The following is a 14,725-nucleotide window of genomic DNA, read 5'->3' as shown; positions in this document are numbered from 1 at the left end:
CAATGATGTGGGAATCAAAAACTTTGTGGCAGCTAATAACATGTTGTATTATTTTGCACAATACGATTGTCGAGAATGAAGGTGATGGCGTAGCCCAAACCAATGATTTTGAAGCGCCTGAAGAACAAGTTCAAATCCCCAAAAATCAAGATGCAAAGCAACTTATGAACTTTCTGCAGATGCATCAAAATCTTTGAGATCATCAGTGCACACGTAGCTACTCAGCGATCTTGTGGAGCATATGTGAACGCACAATGGAAACGAAAGAGCTAATGTTTGAGTTGTGCACTTAAAAAATTATGTAAGAACTACATATTTTGCTACCAATATTTGTTATTTACGTGCGACATTGGCGTGTATGATGGATGTGCATTGATTTGAAAGTCCAGATTTGAGGTATGTAACTGCTAGGCACAACATATGAGGCGGTCCGGCTACATCCGCTGGCATGCGCGGGCGTGTTCACGAACATATAGAGGGGTGGATTTGCCTGTTCGGCTGTAGATGTTCTAAAAATCCCAAACCTAAACTACTAGCTAGAGCACCGAGATTCGCCTCTTCGTCATCAATCGCCAGAGCGCACGCCTGTCGATGGAGGGGGTGAGGTGGGCGACCACACATGGCTCTCAAATCACCACATATTAGAGGGTGTTTGATTGAGTTTATTTTTTTTTACTTTTGCACTTGGCTTATAAACAGAAAAAATACCCCCTTCATTTCTTTTTAGTCTGCATATACAATTTGTCTTAAGTTAAACTTTATAAAGTTTGACCAACTTTATAACAAAGTAATGTCAATATTAACAATACGAAGTCAATATCATTAGATGCATCATGAAATAAATTTTCAAGCTATATAATTTTGTAGATGTTGATATTTTTAAGATAAATTTGGTCAAATTTTGCTTAGTTTGACTTTAAACAAATTTTATATGCGAAGTAAAAAGAAACATAGGAACTATTTTATGGGCTCGTGGCTTCGGCTTTTGCCAGAATCCAGAGACAATGAGAACTTTGTCCTAGTCGTACATACGTGACGACCCTGTATTTTTTTCCCCGGATAACGTATTTAAACCTGATATACTGTTGGCTTGCCGCTCTAAACACACGTGAACGAATCAGAACACTCAGATACCCAATCTTCTCCTAGTGACAAGGAAAATATGATATCAACCCTGAAGCTGGGGCTGTGAGCGGTAACCAAAACCAAGCAGTTCACCTCGCCTCGCTGGAGAAGGACCCGCCCTCCTCCTCCCTCTTTCGCAGTATAAATAGACCCCTCGAGCTCCCCTGCAACACCCAGCAAACCAAGCTCGGTGAGTGAGTGAGCACGCAAACCAGTGTTTGTAGCCAGCAGCCGCAATGGCTGGGAACATGCTAGCCAACTATGTCCAAGTCTACGTTATGCTGCCGGTAAGCTCCATTCTTCCCGCTAAGCACCATGGCACGGACAAACCATTGCAAGGATCTAGAAACTCAGATTATCGTGCATCTGATACCCAACTTATCAACAAGATCTGAGACCTCAGATGCAGTATTTTGCACTAACCTTGTCTTCACTTCCACTGTGAGAATAGCTGGACGTCGTGAGCGTCGACAACAAGTTCGAGAAGGGCGATGAGACCAGGGCGCAGCTGAAGAAGCTGACGGAGGCCGGCGTGGACGGCGTCATGATAGACGTCTGGTGGGGGCTGGTGGAGGGCAAGGGCCCCAAGGCGTACGACTGGAGCGCCTACAAGCAGGTCTTCGACCTGGTGCACGAGGCCGGGCTCAAGCTGCAGGCCATCATGTCGTTCCACCAGTGCGGTGGCAACGTCGTAGACATCGTCAACATCCCCATCCCACAGTGGGTGCGCGACGTCGGCGCCACCGACCCGGACATTTTCTACACCAACCGGGGCGGGACGAGGAACATCGAGTACCTCACCCTTGGAGTGGATGACCAGCCTCTCTTCCATGGAAGAACAGCCGTCCAGGTTAGCTAAGCTAAATCGCCATTCCAGTTCTCCTGCATATATGGTGATTCAGATGACTGAGATGAGTCTTGGCAACAGCATAGTTATGATTTTGATAGGCCCAGTGTGTCTTTGTGGCTGCGACAGATGTATGCTGATTACATGACGAGCTTCAGGGAAAACATGAAAAAGTTCTTGGATGCCGGTACCATCGTGGACATTGAAGTGGGACTTGGCCCGGCTGGAGAGATGAGGTACCCATCCTATCCTCAGAGCCAGGGATGGGTCTTCCCGGGCGTCGGAGAATTCATCGTGAGTGTTTTTTTTTTTGTTGCCAAATACTCTTCTGTCCTTACAAAATACTCTTATACTTCCTCCGTCCCAAAATTCTTGTCTTAAATTTGCCTAGATACGGATGTATCTAATACTAAAACGTGACTTGATACATCCATATTTAGACAAATCTAAGACAAGAATTTTGGGACGGAGGGAGTACATGTAACATGTGATGACCAAAGGCAGTTTAATCTTTGTCCAAGAGACGATTTGCACTGAAAAAGGTTCTCCCAGTGGTAAAGTGATTCTGATCATAAGCGATGTTGGATAAAATGGCAATTCCAAATTATTACTAACTTATGGCTTTTGAGAGATCATGCTCTCTTTTTTAGCAAAGTATCAGAAGCAAACATAAGACCATGGCCCCACAATTAAACGGTAAAAGCAGTGGACATCAAATGTACATCCAACTAAACAGACAGGCATGAATTAAAACGGATGCAAAAATAATACCATAACAAGTAAAGACAAAAGGGCTCCAATTAACTGTTTTAACTAAAACAATAATAATCTGCAGTGTTATGACAAGTACCTGGAAGCAGACTTCAAAGCAGCAGCGGCAAAGGCTGGCCATCCTGAGTGGGAATTGCCAGACGATGCTGGAGAGTACAACGACACTCCCGAGAAAACCCAATTCTTCAAGGACAACGGAACATACCTCACCGAGAAGGGGAAGTTTTTCCTGTCATGGTACTCCAACAAACTGATCAAGCACGGTGACAAGGTCTTGGACGAAGCAAACAAGGTCTTCTTGGGATGCAGGGTGCAGCTGGCAATAAAAGTAAGTACCATCCTACAGATCTCAGTATATTATAGTAGAAAAGATTGCAAAAATCATGATTCAGTTGAGAAGTTGTGCCTGATAAACAACAAAAAAATGCACAAATTCACCCTAACATAGTGTATAAGCTTACGGAAGGAGGAAGTATATACAACTCACATTGCTTAATCTAGAATGTAATGAGACATGATCCAATGTTTGGTTGCAGATCTCTGGCATTCACTGGTGGTACAGGGTTCCAAACCATGCAGCCGAGCTCACAGCCGGGTACTACAACTTAGATGACAGAGACGGCTACAGAACCATAGCACGCATGCTCACAAGGCATCATGCTAGCATGAACTTCACTTGTGCAGAGATGAGGGACTCGGAGCAAAGCGAAGAGGCGAAGAGCGCACCAGAAGAACTAGTCCAACAGGTAACCACAGCATTAGCAACCGCCCAGTATTTTATGGCTCAGGAATTTACAATTATCTTTTACGGAAACACTGAAGCACTTCTCATCAAAAACCTTAGGTGCTGAGTGCTGGATGGAGAGAGGGTTTACATGTGGCGTGCGAAAACGCACTCGGTCGATTTGATGCCACTGCTTACAACACAATACTCAGGAACGCGAGACCGAAAGGCATCAACAAGAATGGCCCTCCTGAGCACAAACTGTTTGGGTTCACCTACCTCCGGTTATCGAATGAGCTACTGGAGGGACAGAACTATGCCACTTTCCAAACTTTTGTTGAGAAAATGCATGCTAACCTGGTTAGTGCCACCCATGCATGTTTAAAATAAAACAGATGTATCATTTGCAAGCCTATTTTAAATAATCTATAACTCTTTGCAGGGTCATGACCCAAGTGTTGATCCAGTGGCGCCTTTGGAAAGATCAAAGCCAGAAATGCCAATTGAAATGATCCTGAAAGCAGCGCAGCCAAAACTGGAGCCATTCCCCTTTGATAAGAACACCGACCTGCCAGTTAAAGATCACACTGATGTCGGGGATGAGGTGCTCCTTGCCCCTGTGTAGAAATCTTTCTCTACCTTCATAAAATAATGTGCATCACTTATGCAGTCTACGAGAGGGTCAAGAGGCACTTGTGAGAATTGAGGTGCGCAGGAAATAAGCCGCCGAGGATAAATAAACTGTGTGCTACAATGTTATAGCCATATAGTGTGGCAATACTATTGTACTGGTAACATGAGGTTGTATGCTTTTCCGATGAGCTGCAGTTCATAGGAACTTCCGCCCCACTTTGCTGTGTGTATTCGAGTGAATAAATAAAACAGTTTGTGCTTGTAACTTAATGATCGTGAAGTTTTTAGCCGTATAAATGGAACTGCCGTCCAGGCTTCTGCTGTTAAGCGTTCAGACTATTTTACATCCACTGAGTGGTCACTACAAATAGAAAGCGCGAGCTGTGAAACGGTAATTATTCACAAAAGGAATTAAGATAAGTATCCAGCTAAACAAACTGATATTCAATGATGTCATGAGAGCCTAAAATCAGAGTGGTGAAGCGAAGAGCGCCTAAATGAAAAATGATTTGGACAATGATCGGTTTCTAAGTTTTACTCTGATGCAGAGTAACAATGGCCCATAGCTACAGTTCATGTGATGGTGCAGTAAAAATAGAGAATCGTAGTGCAGTAGTTAACAGAACACAATGGAAATCTGTCAGATAACTGAAAAAATAGGTTGTTTCCAACCAGCGGAGACCATCAAACATGTCTCCAATGGGCTATGGGCATACCATGTCTGTGGATCGTCATGTGCTGTGCTCCCTAATAAGAAGGCAGTGATGAGAAGACTCGGCATAAAAGATAAGACCGCGGTCTCAAACTACGAGGTTAAAGCTGCAACAGATGTCCCTGGACTCTAGGAAAGTAACATCAAAGCGGAAACCCATGAATACACACAAGACACATTCCTTCCATGCATATCCTATGTTCTTATACAGTTTAATCTACTCTAACTGCAGTTATTGCTAGTTATTTTATTTTTTGAAAAGCCGTTATTGCTAGTTATCTCTTCTATGATTCAGCCACATCAACTTTGTTGTTTTCAACCTTAATTTTGATGTGTATTGAGTGGTAGGGCATTTGGAATGCCCAATTTTTTGGTAGGGTGAGTTGAGGCATAAACCAAACGGACCGCAGATCTTCTTCATTTGAAAGCCACACCGTTTAGATTCTTCAAAGCTAACTTTCCTGTATACTTTATGAATTCTACTCAATGAAAAAATCCCCTCAAAACTAATTTTCCTGTATACTTTATGGGTTCTACTCCAATCAATTTCAGTCTTTTTATAGTTCATCTGCAGCAACCCGCGGGTTAATCTAGTTAGGTGTATACAAAGACTGAAGAGGCAACCAAATACAGCATTTCTTTGAATCTTGGAAAGGAATCAACAAAATGAGAGTTCCTAGGAGATTACTACTTGCTGTTAAGTTATCCGTGACTTTCTCATGCTTCTGTTTCAATCAACTGGCCAAGAAAGTGCGTAGGAGAAGTCCTCAAATTCGCCGGCAATGAGATGGAAACACGCGCTCAGGCAAACTCTGTTTGACTGAAGTAAGAATTTAGCTCACCAAGGGCGCTCGCTGAGGAATGAGGACGAAGTTGTCGGGCGGAGAGGCTCGGGTAAGGGTGTCCGAAGATCGTAATCGCGCCGCGAGAACGAGCTCCCGACGACGGCGACGCGTGCAAATAGTCACCGGATCAGATCCCGTGGGAATGGAACTGCGGAAGGAATGGGCCGGCGCCGCACCTGCGGGCGAGAGAGAGGCTCGTCTGCTGGATGCCGAGGGGGCGCGACCTTGCGCGTGTGCTTAATGAGGACGCGGTGTGGCGGAGGGAAAGATGAGAGATCGCCGTCGGCCGCGGCGAGCCCCCATTGATGGCGGGTCAGAGGGTTTGATTTTAGGCGCTTCCGCAGTGAGAAATACCAAGGTGAACCAGGATGCCAGCGCACCCTATATGCGGATTTTTTTAGTAATTATAAAAAAGCCCAAAAATTAAGTTAAATATGATCAATTATTGTACTCGTACACATTATTTTGGGCAGAAAAAAACAAATCAAAATGCTATATACAAGTACTGTTTATGCTTCTTTGTCCTCATAATTTTTTTCCTTAAAGTCAACAGGAATAATTCCTTGGTCAAATATTTTATACGGTACAATACTTAATCATATTTGATTCTATAAAAATGTTAAAATTGTTTGACTTTTTATATAATTACTAAAAAATGTGCAGATTGCAGTGCTCTTTCGACCTGAGGTTGGCACCATACGATGAACTGAATAGTAGAATCTAATAGCAAAAAATAAATAATTCTAAATTTTTGGTTAACATACATTATCCATTCTACCTGACAAAGAAAATTGTCGTATTCTTGACAAAGAAAATCGGCCCTCCAAATTGGTTCAAACATGGATTTTTTTTATAGTTTTGTTTTGGTGTTTTTTTAGAATACCACAATTGTCATTTCTTCGTTAAACTTCACACGTGAGTAGAACACGCAGTCATGTATGTTACAACCAAATTTGCCAACATTCATGGACTTCCGTGGTAGAATCTACCATTCAAGTGTATTGCATTTTCATGAGCGTGGTTTGTGAAAAAGTTTATCCTCAACCTCAACCTCGAGCACAAAAGGACCTGTCAGAAAAAAAAAGAATCTCAGTCACACTTAGCATGTGTTGCAGCCTTGAAGTATCAAAAGTTCTCGAACTTAGATGGTGCCCTTAAATGGTATAACAAACACCAGACTGAAATGTTTACTTCAGACGGAAGTTTCATTCAATTTGTTGCGCAAGCTAGTGATCCATTTTTTTCATAGCCAGGATCCTTTCTCAGGATGAAGGAGTGAGTAATTATCATTAAGTTTCAGTGACCCAAGCTGCGAGTGCGAGTGCATAACAAATTATGAGTTATCTCTTGCTTAACTTTGAAATGGGTAAGAGAACGAATCTTCTTCCATCTTCAAACGGTAAAAACCAAGATGTGTACATGTGCTTACGGGATGAGCTTAATAAATTCTTGGATACTAGATAGAATAATGTCAGTAGTAATTTAGAATTATATTAAAAAATTACCATTTTTATTTTATTGTTCACAAATGGTGCGCCTGGACCCACATTTCAAAAAACCATGCTCTTGATAGCCACCGCTAGTCTGCTCTGCTTCCAATTGTGTGACTAACACTGTACCGAACATTTCGTAAAAGTTTTTTTATCACATATTGCATATTCATTCACTCCTTCCTGCCAATGTTGATCGGGTTGACAAATCTCTTACCTTACTGCGCCCTAATAGGCCATAACTTCATGACTACCTAGACAACTGAGGTTGGTGTTGAATCCATTGCAAGCCCTAAGACCCTAAGCTTTCCCATAGGATGCTGGCGAAAAGAATACCAATGACATTGGCACAGGTGTTGGCGCCAATCTTTGGAAGTCGGGTGAGGAATGATCTCTCTAGCTCACATTGTGATATATTAGATTGATGCAAGTCCGCAACATCGCCGATGAAATAGGGCGAGAAACATAGATGAGATCGACGCAAATCTGCAAAAAAGACTGCGGCTCTAGAGTTGTGTTGTGGTAAACTTACTTTTTATAGTCTTTTCATGAGAAAACAACAATTGAATATAGGGAAAATATGTTAAAACAACTTATAACTCAATAAAACTTGGTTGGACTAATGAGTTACTATAATCCATCACAATGATTAATGCAGTGATGTGAAGTGAAATTTCAAATGCTATGCTGATAAAGAAATCGGCCATGGTGTTTGCTGGGAAAAGAAATTATCCAGATATAACAAAGTGACAAAACAAGGAAATCTTACTGGCCAACTGAAGCCCAAGCACCGTCGACACATGTCTGTCACTCATTGGCCAGGGCGCAATCCAAATGGAGGTCAGGCGACGCAGCATGCCACAAGCCGGTGCCACACGGCGCGCGCGCATTGGCCGCGAACTTATCCAGTCAGATAAGGTTTCGCGCCGCATAGGACAGCAACACGCTACACGTCCTCCTCATATATTTTTGGCAGTCGATCGAGAGATCGCTAGCTTCTCAAGAGGGATAAGAGAGAAACACAGAGCAAGAAGAGAAGAGAGAAGCAAAGCTTGAGATGGCGCAAACCATGGCGTCCATGACCGGCCTGTCGCAGGGCGTGCGTCTCCCAGGCCCGGCCGGCAGGCGCGCCAGCAGGTTCACCGTGAGGGCGTCGTCGGCGGAGGCCGAGGCCGCCGGCCGCCGCGCGGTCCTTGGCCTCATGGCCAGCGGAGTCGTCGGGAGCGCGTTCGCTCAGGTGGTGCACGCCGGCACCGTCGCGGCCATCAAGGTTGGCCCCCCGCCGCCGCTCTCCGGTGGACTCCGTGAGTGCCTCCAGCCGCTCGTACATCATCTATACTCGCTTTACACAATAATAATATAGTATAGCAAGGAGTAGAATTTTACGCCTGATCTGATGGATGATTTGGGTGTGTGTGTTCAGCCGGAACGGACAACTCGGACGAGGCAAGGGACTTCGACCTGCCCCTGAAGAACCGGTTCTACCTGCAGCCGCTGCCACCGGCGGAGGCGGCGGTGCGGGCCAAGGAGTCGGCCCAGGACATCCTCAACCTCAAGCCGCTCATCGACAAGAAGCAATGGCCGTACGTCATGAACGACCTCCGCCTCAGGGCCTCCTACCTGCGCTACGACCTCAAGACCGTCATCTCCTCCAAGACCACCAAGGAGGAGAAGAAGGACCTCAAGGACCTCACCGGCAAGCTCTTCGCCACCCTCGACGGGGTAAGAAACCTACCATCTCGCAATTTCAGCTATTACCTTATGTCTCTTCAGAAACATGGCCATCTTAATTCTTACTGCATCAAACCTGAACATTTTCTCAAGAAGAATTGCAGGACTAACAGGTGTGAGCTTCTCCATTTTGTTTGCAGCTTGACCATGCAGCCAAGATCAAGAGCCCCACCGAGGCCGAGAAGTACTACGGCGAGACCAAGACTGTTCTCGGCGATGTCCTCGCCAAGCTAGGCTAGATGGATCCGCATAATGGCCGTGTTGCTTTCAGGCCTTTTATGTTTGTTCATATTTGGAAGCCGGCAATGTAACTTCCCTGTTGATAATATGTCAACAAGCACTTAAGTATGATTCTATCTTGAGATTCAGTCATATGAAGAGTAAACATTAAGACAAACTGCGCACAAATCCGATGTAACAACGAATAGTAACTTGCAGTTAGAGCTCAACAGCCACGAGTACACAGTTTAGTCCAACCGAATAATTCATCCAAATCTTCTTTTGCTTTTTTAGTTATTAATATTAATTCCCAGTCAGTAAACACCGTGCCAAATTTTTTTTAGAGGGGTTTCCCCACGATTTTCATTAAGAAAACCATATAGAAGTTCATACAAGCATCAGCCTAGTCATCCGGGACATATCCCAAACTGCTTGATCAACGGGAACAGCAAAGACCAGCTAAACAGGCTTAAATCTAGAACCACAGCTACCAACATCTCCAAAAGAGGGCTACAAGTTCCAAACCAATGACAACAATGACGTGCCAGGTATTTGAGATCTAACAGAAATCAGCTACCCAATGCTACAACTCCAGCTGATAAGTGTTTATCCTGTCACGAATATATTATTTCGACATTTCAGTTGAATGGGCTAGAAAGACTTGAGAAGAGAACACCTCAATCCTGACACTTAAGAATTCAGTGCTTGTACAAAACTTCCACGAAATTAACAAGTCATTGCAACACCGAGATGTGCTCCGGGTAGATGGTAGCCTTGACAGTTAGGCCTAAGATACACTGCAGTGTTCTGAGAAAAAGGGGTCATTGACTTGCAAGATATTCTCCCCTGTTTATATGAAATGAAAACCTTCCATTGTTTTGTCAAGGACATCAATGTTTCTCTTCCTTTTTTATCTGCAAGAAAAGGAGTATCTCAGTTCTAACATAACTTTGGGCTAGAAAATGGCCCATCTGAAATTGATTTTTTAAGTTGTAGTCGTATGTGAATAAGTGCAACATGTAGTACTCCCTACGTTCACTTTTGTAAGTCGTTTCAGACAACTCAAAATGAGCTGTTTTGCACATTGTCTGAAATGTCTTCAAGGTCTTATAAAAGTGAACAGAGGGAGTATTTCTTATGATGGTCTTATGGAGAATCAGATAATTAGACCCAGGTACCCAATACAAAAAAATGCATGAAGGAAATGACATTTAACAATTCCTTGTAACACCTATACAGACAATTTTTTGCCCTTATGTGACTTGAAATCACAAGAGAAAGATGACATCAAGACAATGCATATCCTAAAAGTACTTCAGTCTGCCATGACAAGGAGAGGGTTCAAATGGACCAATAATGAGTCAAATATAAATAAATTAAATAAAACAACTGTGCATCCCTTTTCTAGTAACATATTTCAAACTTTCAGGTATAACAGAGTGGAACTGTGCAAGTCATTTATCACCGATATGCCAACAAAGTCTTCAATATCTAACAGTTAGCATATTTGGCGGATAAAGTAAAGTTCAACAAAGGGATGATGATTATTCCTGAAACAAAAGCTACAGAACCACATTTACCATTAACAATGGCACGCAGGTCCAAGCTAAGACTTCTCTGCGACATCAGACGCCTCTTCATTTGTATCCACGACTTCAGTTGTTTCGTCATCATCAGCTTTAGTTGCTTCTAGCTGACTCTGCTTTGCCACACCCAAAGCCCTTCTTGATTCGCTGCGGAACTCTCTCTTGGCCGATCGAATCTCCTCGAAACCCTGCTCTATCTTAGCCTCTTTCTCAGGAGGGAAGAAGCCAACTTCCATCCCAGCTAGCTCTGAATACATCTTCTCAATCTTTGCCTTCCAGGCTATTCCCATCTCAGTATCCATTTTGTTGTAAGGTGTCTTCAGGAGGTATTCATCGATCCCACCAGCTTTGTCAATGCACCGTAGTGCATGAGTGGTTACTTTGACTCTAATGTGTCGGTCATGAATATAACTGAAAAGACGTTTCTCCTGAACGTTTGGCTTCCAGTTTCGCCTTGACCTGAACAAAGAAAATGCTCCGTAAGCAAAAGGTGGTCAATATACAAAGATCGGAAGGAGGTAGGGAGATTCTTAAGAAAGGCTTGAGCCACATGGTAAAATAATTAGCAGGCAGTGTTTAAAATTTGCAAGCTGCCAGGATATTTCTGGGTTGTCTAGCACGTAATTAGACATCCAAAATAAATGGTAACACTATCACTTTTGTTAAAGATATCCAAGAATGCAGCTCCTAGTAGGCTAGTACTACTGTGATGCAGGGATGAAAACGGCGCAGAAACGGACGGAACTGGGTGCTATCATATTTGTTTTCATATTTTTTTTGTAGAAGCGGAAACGAATACAGAAACCCCGAAAACGAATACGGAAACAGACACTGAGCGAATACAGAGCGGACACGGAAACAAAACAGTTTGCTGACCAGAACTTAAAACACCCTTGAATAATAGAGAAATATAGACGAAAAACAAACAAATTATGGAATTGTTAACATGTCTACAAAATAATATGGTTGTGTTAGCAACATAGGATAGTATTGTAGTAGTACATGACAATTCCGTATATGGTCAAGTTGAGTACGTGTTTGGCCCCCAAATGATCCATTTTGCTCATTCTACTCATTGTGTCATTGTGTGTTGTTTGGTAGTTGGGCTACAAAGCAGCCATAGGCCCATAGTAGAAACAGAAATTCCATATTGACGGAAACGGAAAGTTCCATTTCCACTTCTGTCCCACCAGAAAAACACCAATCCGTTTTTGTTTCCGTTTCCGCATAAAAAATTCCATTTCCATTTCCGTTTTGCAAATTTCCATTTCCGTTTTCATATTTCCTCTCCGTTTCCATTTTTCCTCTGGAAAAGCGGAAACTTTCCACTCCATTTTCATCCCTACTGTGATGCTACAGACAAGATGAAAAGCTGCAAACCAAAAGGTTACAAGGATGATCAGTCATCATTAGCAGCTTTGCACTGGCCAGAGGTCACGGAGTTCCTGAATTAATGTGGTTCGGTGCTTTAGTTCATCAACCAACTAAGAGTTAGTCCACATTACAACTGAATCAAGTAACACCATCAAGAAAAGTATCTGCTCACAGGAATCAGAGTCTGCGGAACATCTCTCAATCAGCTGCTCGTGGACAACAGACCTTTGGGGCCTTATCCTCTGCTGGGCAGGTCGCACTTCCGCCACCCCACCTGAGACGGTGGCTGACCATGTACAAGCACCCCCAAGCTAGAAGAGAGGATTTCAACTTCATGGTCATCCTGAATGTTTGGTCCATCTGGTGTGAACAGAACAGCAGGGTGTTCCAAGGGGTGAGCAAGGACATCCTGACAGTGCCCAATGGAATCAAGAAGGCCGAGTGGTGGCGATGGGCTTTTAAACTACCGGCTGCATGACTGCCATGAGTAGCTAGGGTGTTTATGTTATGTGTGTTGTCTGTCTATGACTTGGCGTTTGTTGCCCAACTAGCGTAACTATTTTGCTTCTCCTCTCAATGATAAGATGTGCAAACACTTGTTTGCAAGTTTTTCAACAAAATAAGTACCTGCTAGGAACAATTGGATTTATGTATCAAGAATAAGACGAGTGACTGGAATCGTTCTCCTACTCTTCTCCTTCCAAAAAACAGGTGTGCGAAGTTAATAACATTGGATCATGAAGGACCAAATGAATCGTGAGGTCACACTAACAGCTTAAAACGGTGTTGGGCCTGGTGGCAAGGTCGGGAAGGAGATAAATGAGGTTTTGCAAGATTATACGATTTCTGTTTCACACATTTTAAATATGACTGAACTTTGATTGAATTTGTCATTATCGCCACAGAACCAAATAGTGTGGCATAACGTAGCTGAAGCAAGTAAACAGCTTGCTAACTTCCCTGACCAGCTTTCTGAGAAATAACACTGATGAGTACGAAGGGGCTTCCTTTCTCTGTTTTCATGACCTAATAGTGTTCGGCATGGGGCATACGCCGCCTGCAGGTTTCCCTCGCTCTTGCCTGTGAGTGATGAGAGCTTCTATGACTGGTGGGACTCTAGGCTGCATCTCCAACTTCTCTGTGTAAAGGTGTGGCCTCGCTAGGCGTCCTTGTCAAATGGCATCTGTGGAAGCACAGGAACGCCTGTAATTTCGAAAACACGCGCCCCTCCTCTACTCTTCTTATCCAAACTATTCTGGAGGAGGCCAGAACCTGCGCTTTGGCTGGCGCCAAGGGATTGGCGGCTATCAACCCGTACGATCCACCATATTTGTTGCTTGGGGCTGAGCATACTCTCTATCCTTGATGCTCTTCGAGGAAAAAAAAGGCAGACAATTATATAACTCTAGTGTTACCATAATGCGTGCTGTTACATCATAAAAGCCTGCCTAATCTTCTAGACTCTTGACATTCCAATCATCAAAGAATTGCATGCATCTTGTTCTGATCAAGACTATCAAAGCCGGTACAAAATGGAGTGAATCCCAACAAGACCTGATTTGATCCTCAGCTCATCCAATTCTCAAGTCGGTGCTGATTAAGAAACTACATCAATTACAGAGCTGAACAATCTAATATATGATCAGGGACAGATCCAAGGGGGGGCGAGACCCCCCTGACGTATTTTCCCACCCTTGATAGCGATTACGTATCTAGCTAATCTAGCATCTCTCACGCCTACCCCCCGCCCCCTGTAACACTAATGCAACATAAAGGGTACTTGCCAGGCCACCGGCTATCCTATCTATATCAGATTCCAAATCAGATAGCAGGCCGAAAGGCCCAAGAAACCCAAGCCGAAGCTCACCATCAGAAGAAAAAAGGCCATGGACATGGAAACCTAGCACAAGTCTCCTACCCCTAAACAAAGGCAGAAGTCACGCAATTAGCATCACAGTGAGATCGTTTGTTTATGTGCTGCTGGGATTCAACGCGACGACGTGCCTCCTCCTATCAACGAGGGCAGTTTCGATCCGGCCGATTCTGAGATCGCAGACCAGAAGGAGAAAGGGCCAGCCGGCCACACGGTCAACATGAGCGACAACGAGGCATAGAAGAATGTGAGTTTACTCAGGGCTGAATTTACTCCAAACATTAGATTAATTTGTGCCTTGAGAAATATACAAGTAGAACTGTAGAAACTACAGGCATCAAAACAATAATTGGGAAATTTCCGATTGTCCATTTGTGCTTGTGTGGACATGAAGATATAGATAGCTGGATCAATTCATAAAAAATTCAAACCAATTGGTCCAAAGCTCTCAGCCATGTGAATGAAATGCTAATGCAAATGTAACTTGTGTGCAAGCTATCCAAGAGAACAGTCCTATCAAAAATGTAATATTACTCCTTATTACTGAACAATTAGTACTACCTCTGTAAACTAATATAGATCACTACTTAATGATCTAAAACGTCTTATATTAGTTTACAGAGGGAGTAGGATTTAACTATCTACACCTTATGATTATTAGGGAATACAAGCGGTGGCCTCACTACACCTCTCCCTTTCGTCTCATAACCCCCTCAGCAGCATTTCCTCCATTCTTCATAGCGATTTGTGGCAACATGAACTAACAAAAGCAGCATTTCGCAACTCAAATTCCCA

At 43.4% G+C, this 14,725-nt stretch overlaps 2 protein-coding genes and 1 long non-coding RNA gene across 3 annotated transcripts in view; 1 reads left to right on the top strand and 2 right to left on the bottom strand.

Annotated features, from left to right (window-relative positions):
- Positions 1–943: 943 nt before the first annotated feature.
- Positions 944–6,013, bottom strand: LOC123188373 (uncharacterized). The gene is made up of 4 exons (XR_006494589.1): positions 5,655–6,013; positions 2,823–3,059; positions 1,549–2,007; positions 944–1,289 (listed from the first exon to the last, which is right to left on the bottom strand). It is a non-coding gene; the product is annotated as an uncharacterized lncRNA (long non-coding RNA).
- Positions 1,255–9,250, top strand: LOC123188372 (beta-amylase Tri a 17-like). Its single transcript, XM_044600455.1, has 10 exons — positions 1,255–1,412; positions 1,577–1,975; positions 2,102–2,266; positions 2,808–3,071; positions 3,280–3,489; positions 3,588–3,827; positions 3,910–4,071; positions 8,385–8,442; positions 8,571–8,869; positions 9,019–9,250. Exons 1-10 carry the CDS (start codon positions 1,362–1,364, stop codon positions 9,115–9,117), a joined length of 1,947 nt encoding a protein of 648 aa, XP_044456390.1. The 5' UTR covers positions 1,255–1,361; the 3' UTR covers positions 9,118–9,250.
- Positions 9,251–10,443: 1,193 nt separating this feature from the next.
- Positions 10,444–14,725, bottom strand: part of LOC123188371 (54S ribosomal protein L24, mitochondrial) — a 5,050-nt gene continuing 768 nt past the window's right edge. The window contains exon 2 of the mRNA XM_044600454.1: positions 10,444–11,142. Coding sequence (XP_044456389.1) covers positions 10,704–11,142 — 439 coding nt within the window. The 3' untranslated portion in view covers positions 10,444–10,703. The remainder of the gene's footprint in view (positions 11,143–14,725) is intronic.

This window comes from Triticum aestivum, chromosome 2A, assembly GCF_018294505.1.
Source record: "Triticum aestivum cultivar Chinese Spring chromosome 2A, IWGSC CS RefSeq v2.1, whole genome shotgun sequence".
NCBI lineage: Eukaryota > Viridiplantae > Streptophyta > Magnoliopsida > Poales > Poaceae > Triticum > Triticum aestivum.
Note: the sequence above shows the minus strand (reverse complement) of the source record. Positions and strands in the feature narration are given on the sequence as shown.

What these genes read in the sequence shown, in the direction of transcription:
- LOC123188372 (XM_044600455.1), top strand. Translation starts at nt 1,362, where the DNA reads ATGGCTGGGAACATGCTAGCCAACTATGTCCAAGTCTACGTTATGCTG. An exon ending in CAGAAGAACTAGTCCAACAG is followed by an intron (nt 3,490 to 3,587) that starts GTAACCACAGCA and finishes CAAAAACCTTAG; the next exon opens with GTGCTGAGTGCTGGATGGAG. An exon ending in AGAAAATGCATGCTAACCTG is followed by an intron (nt 3,828 to 3,909) that starts GTTAGTGCCACC and finishes AACTCTTTGCAG; the next exon opens with GGTCATGACCCAAGTGTTGA.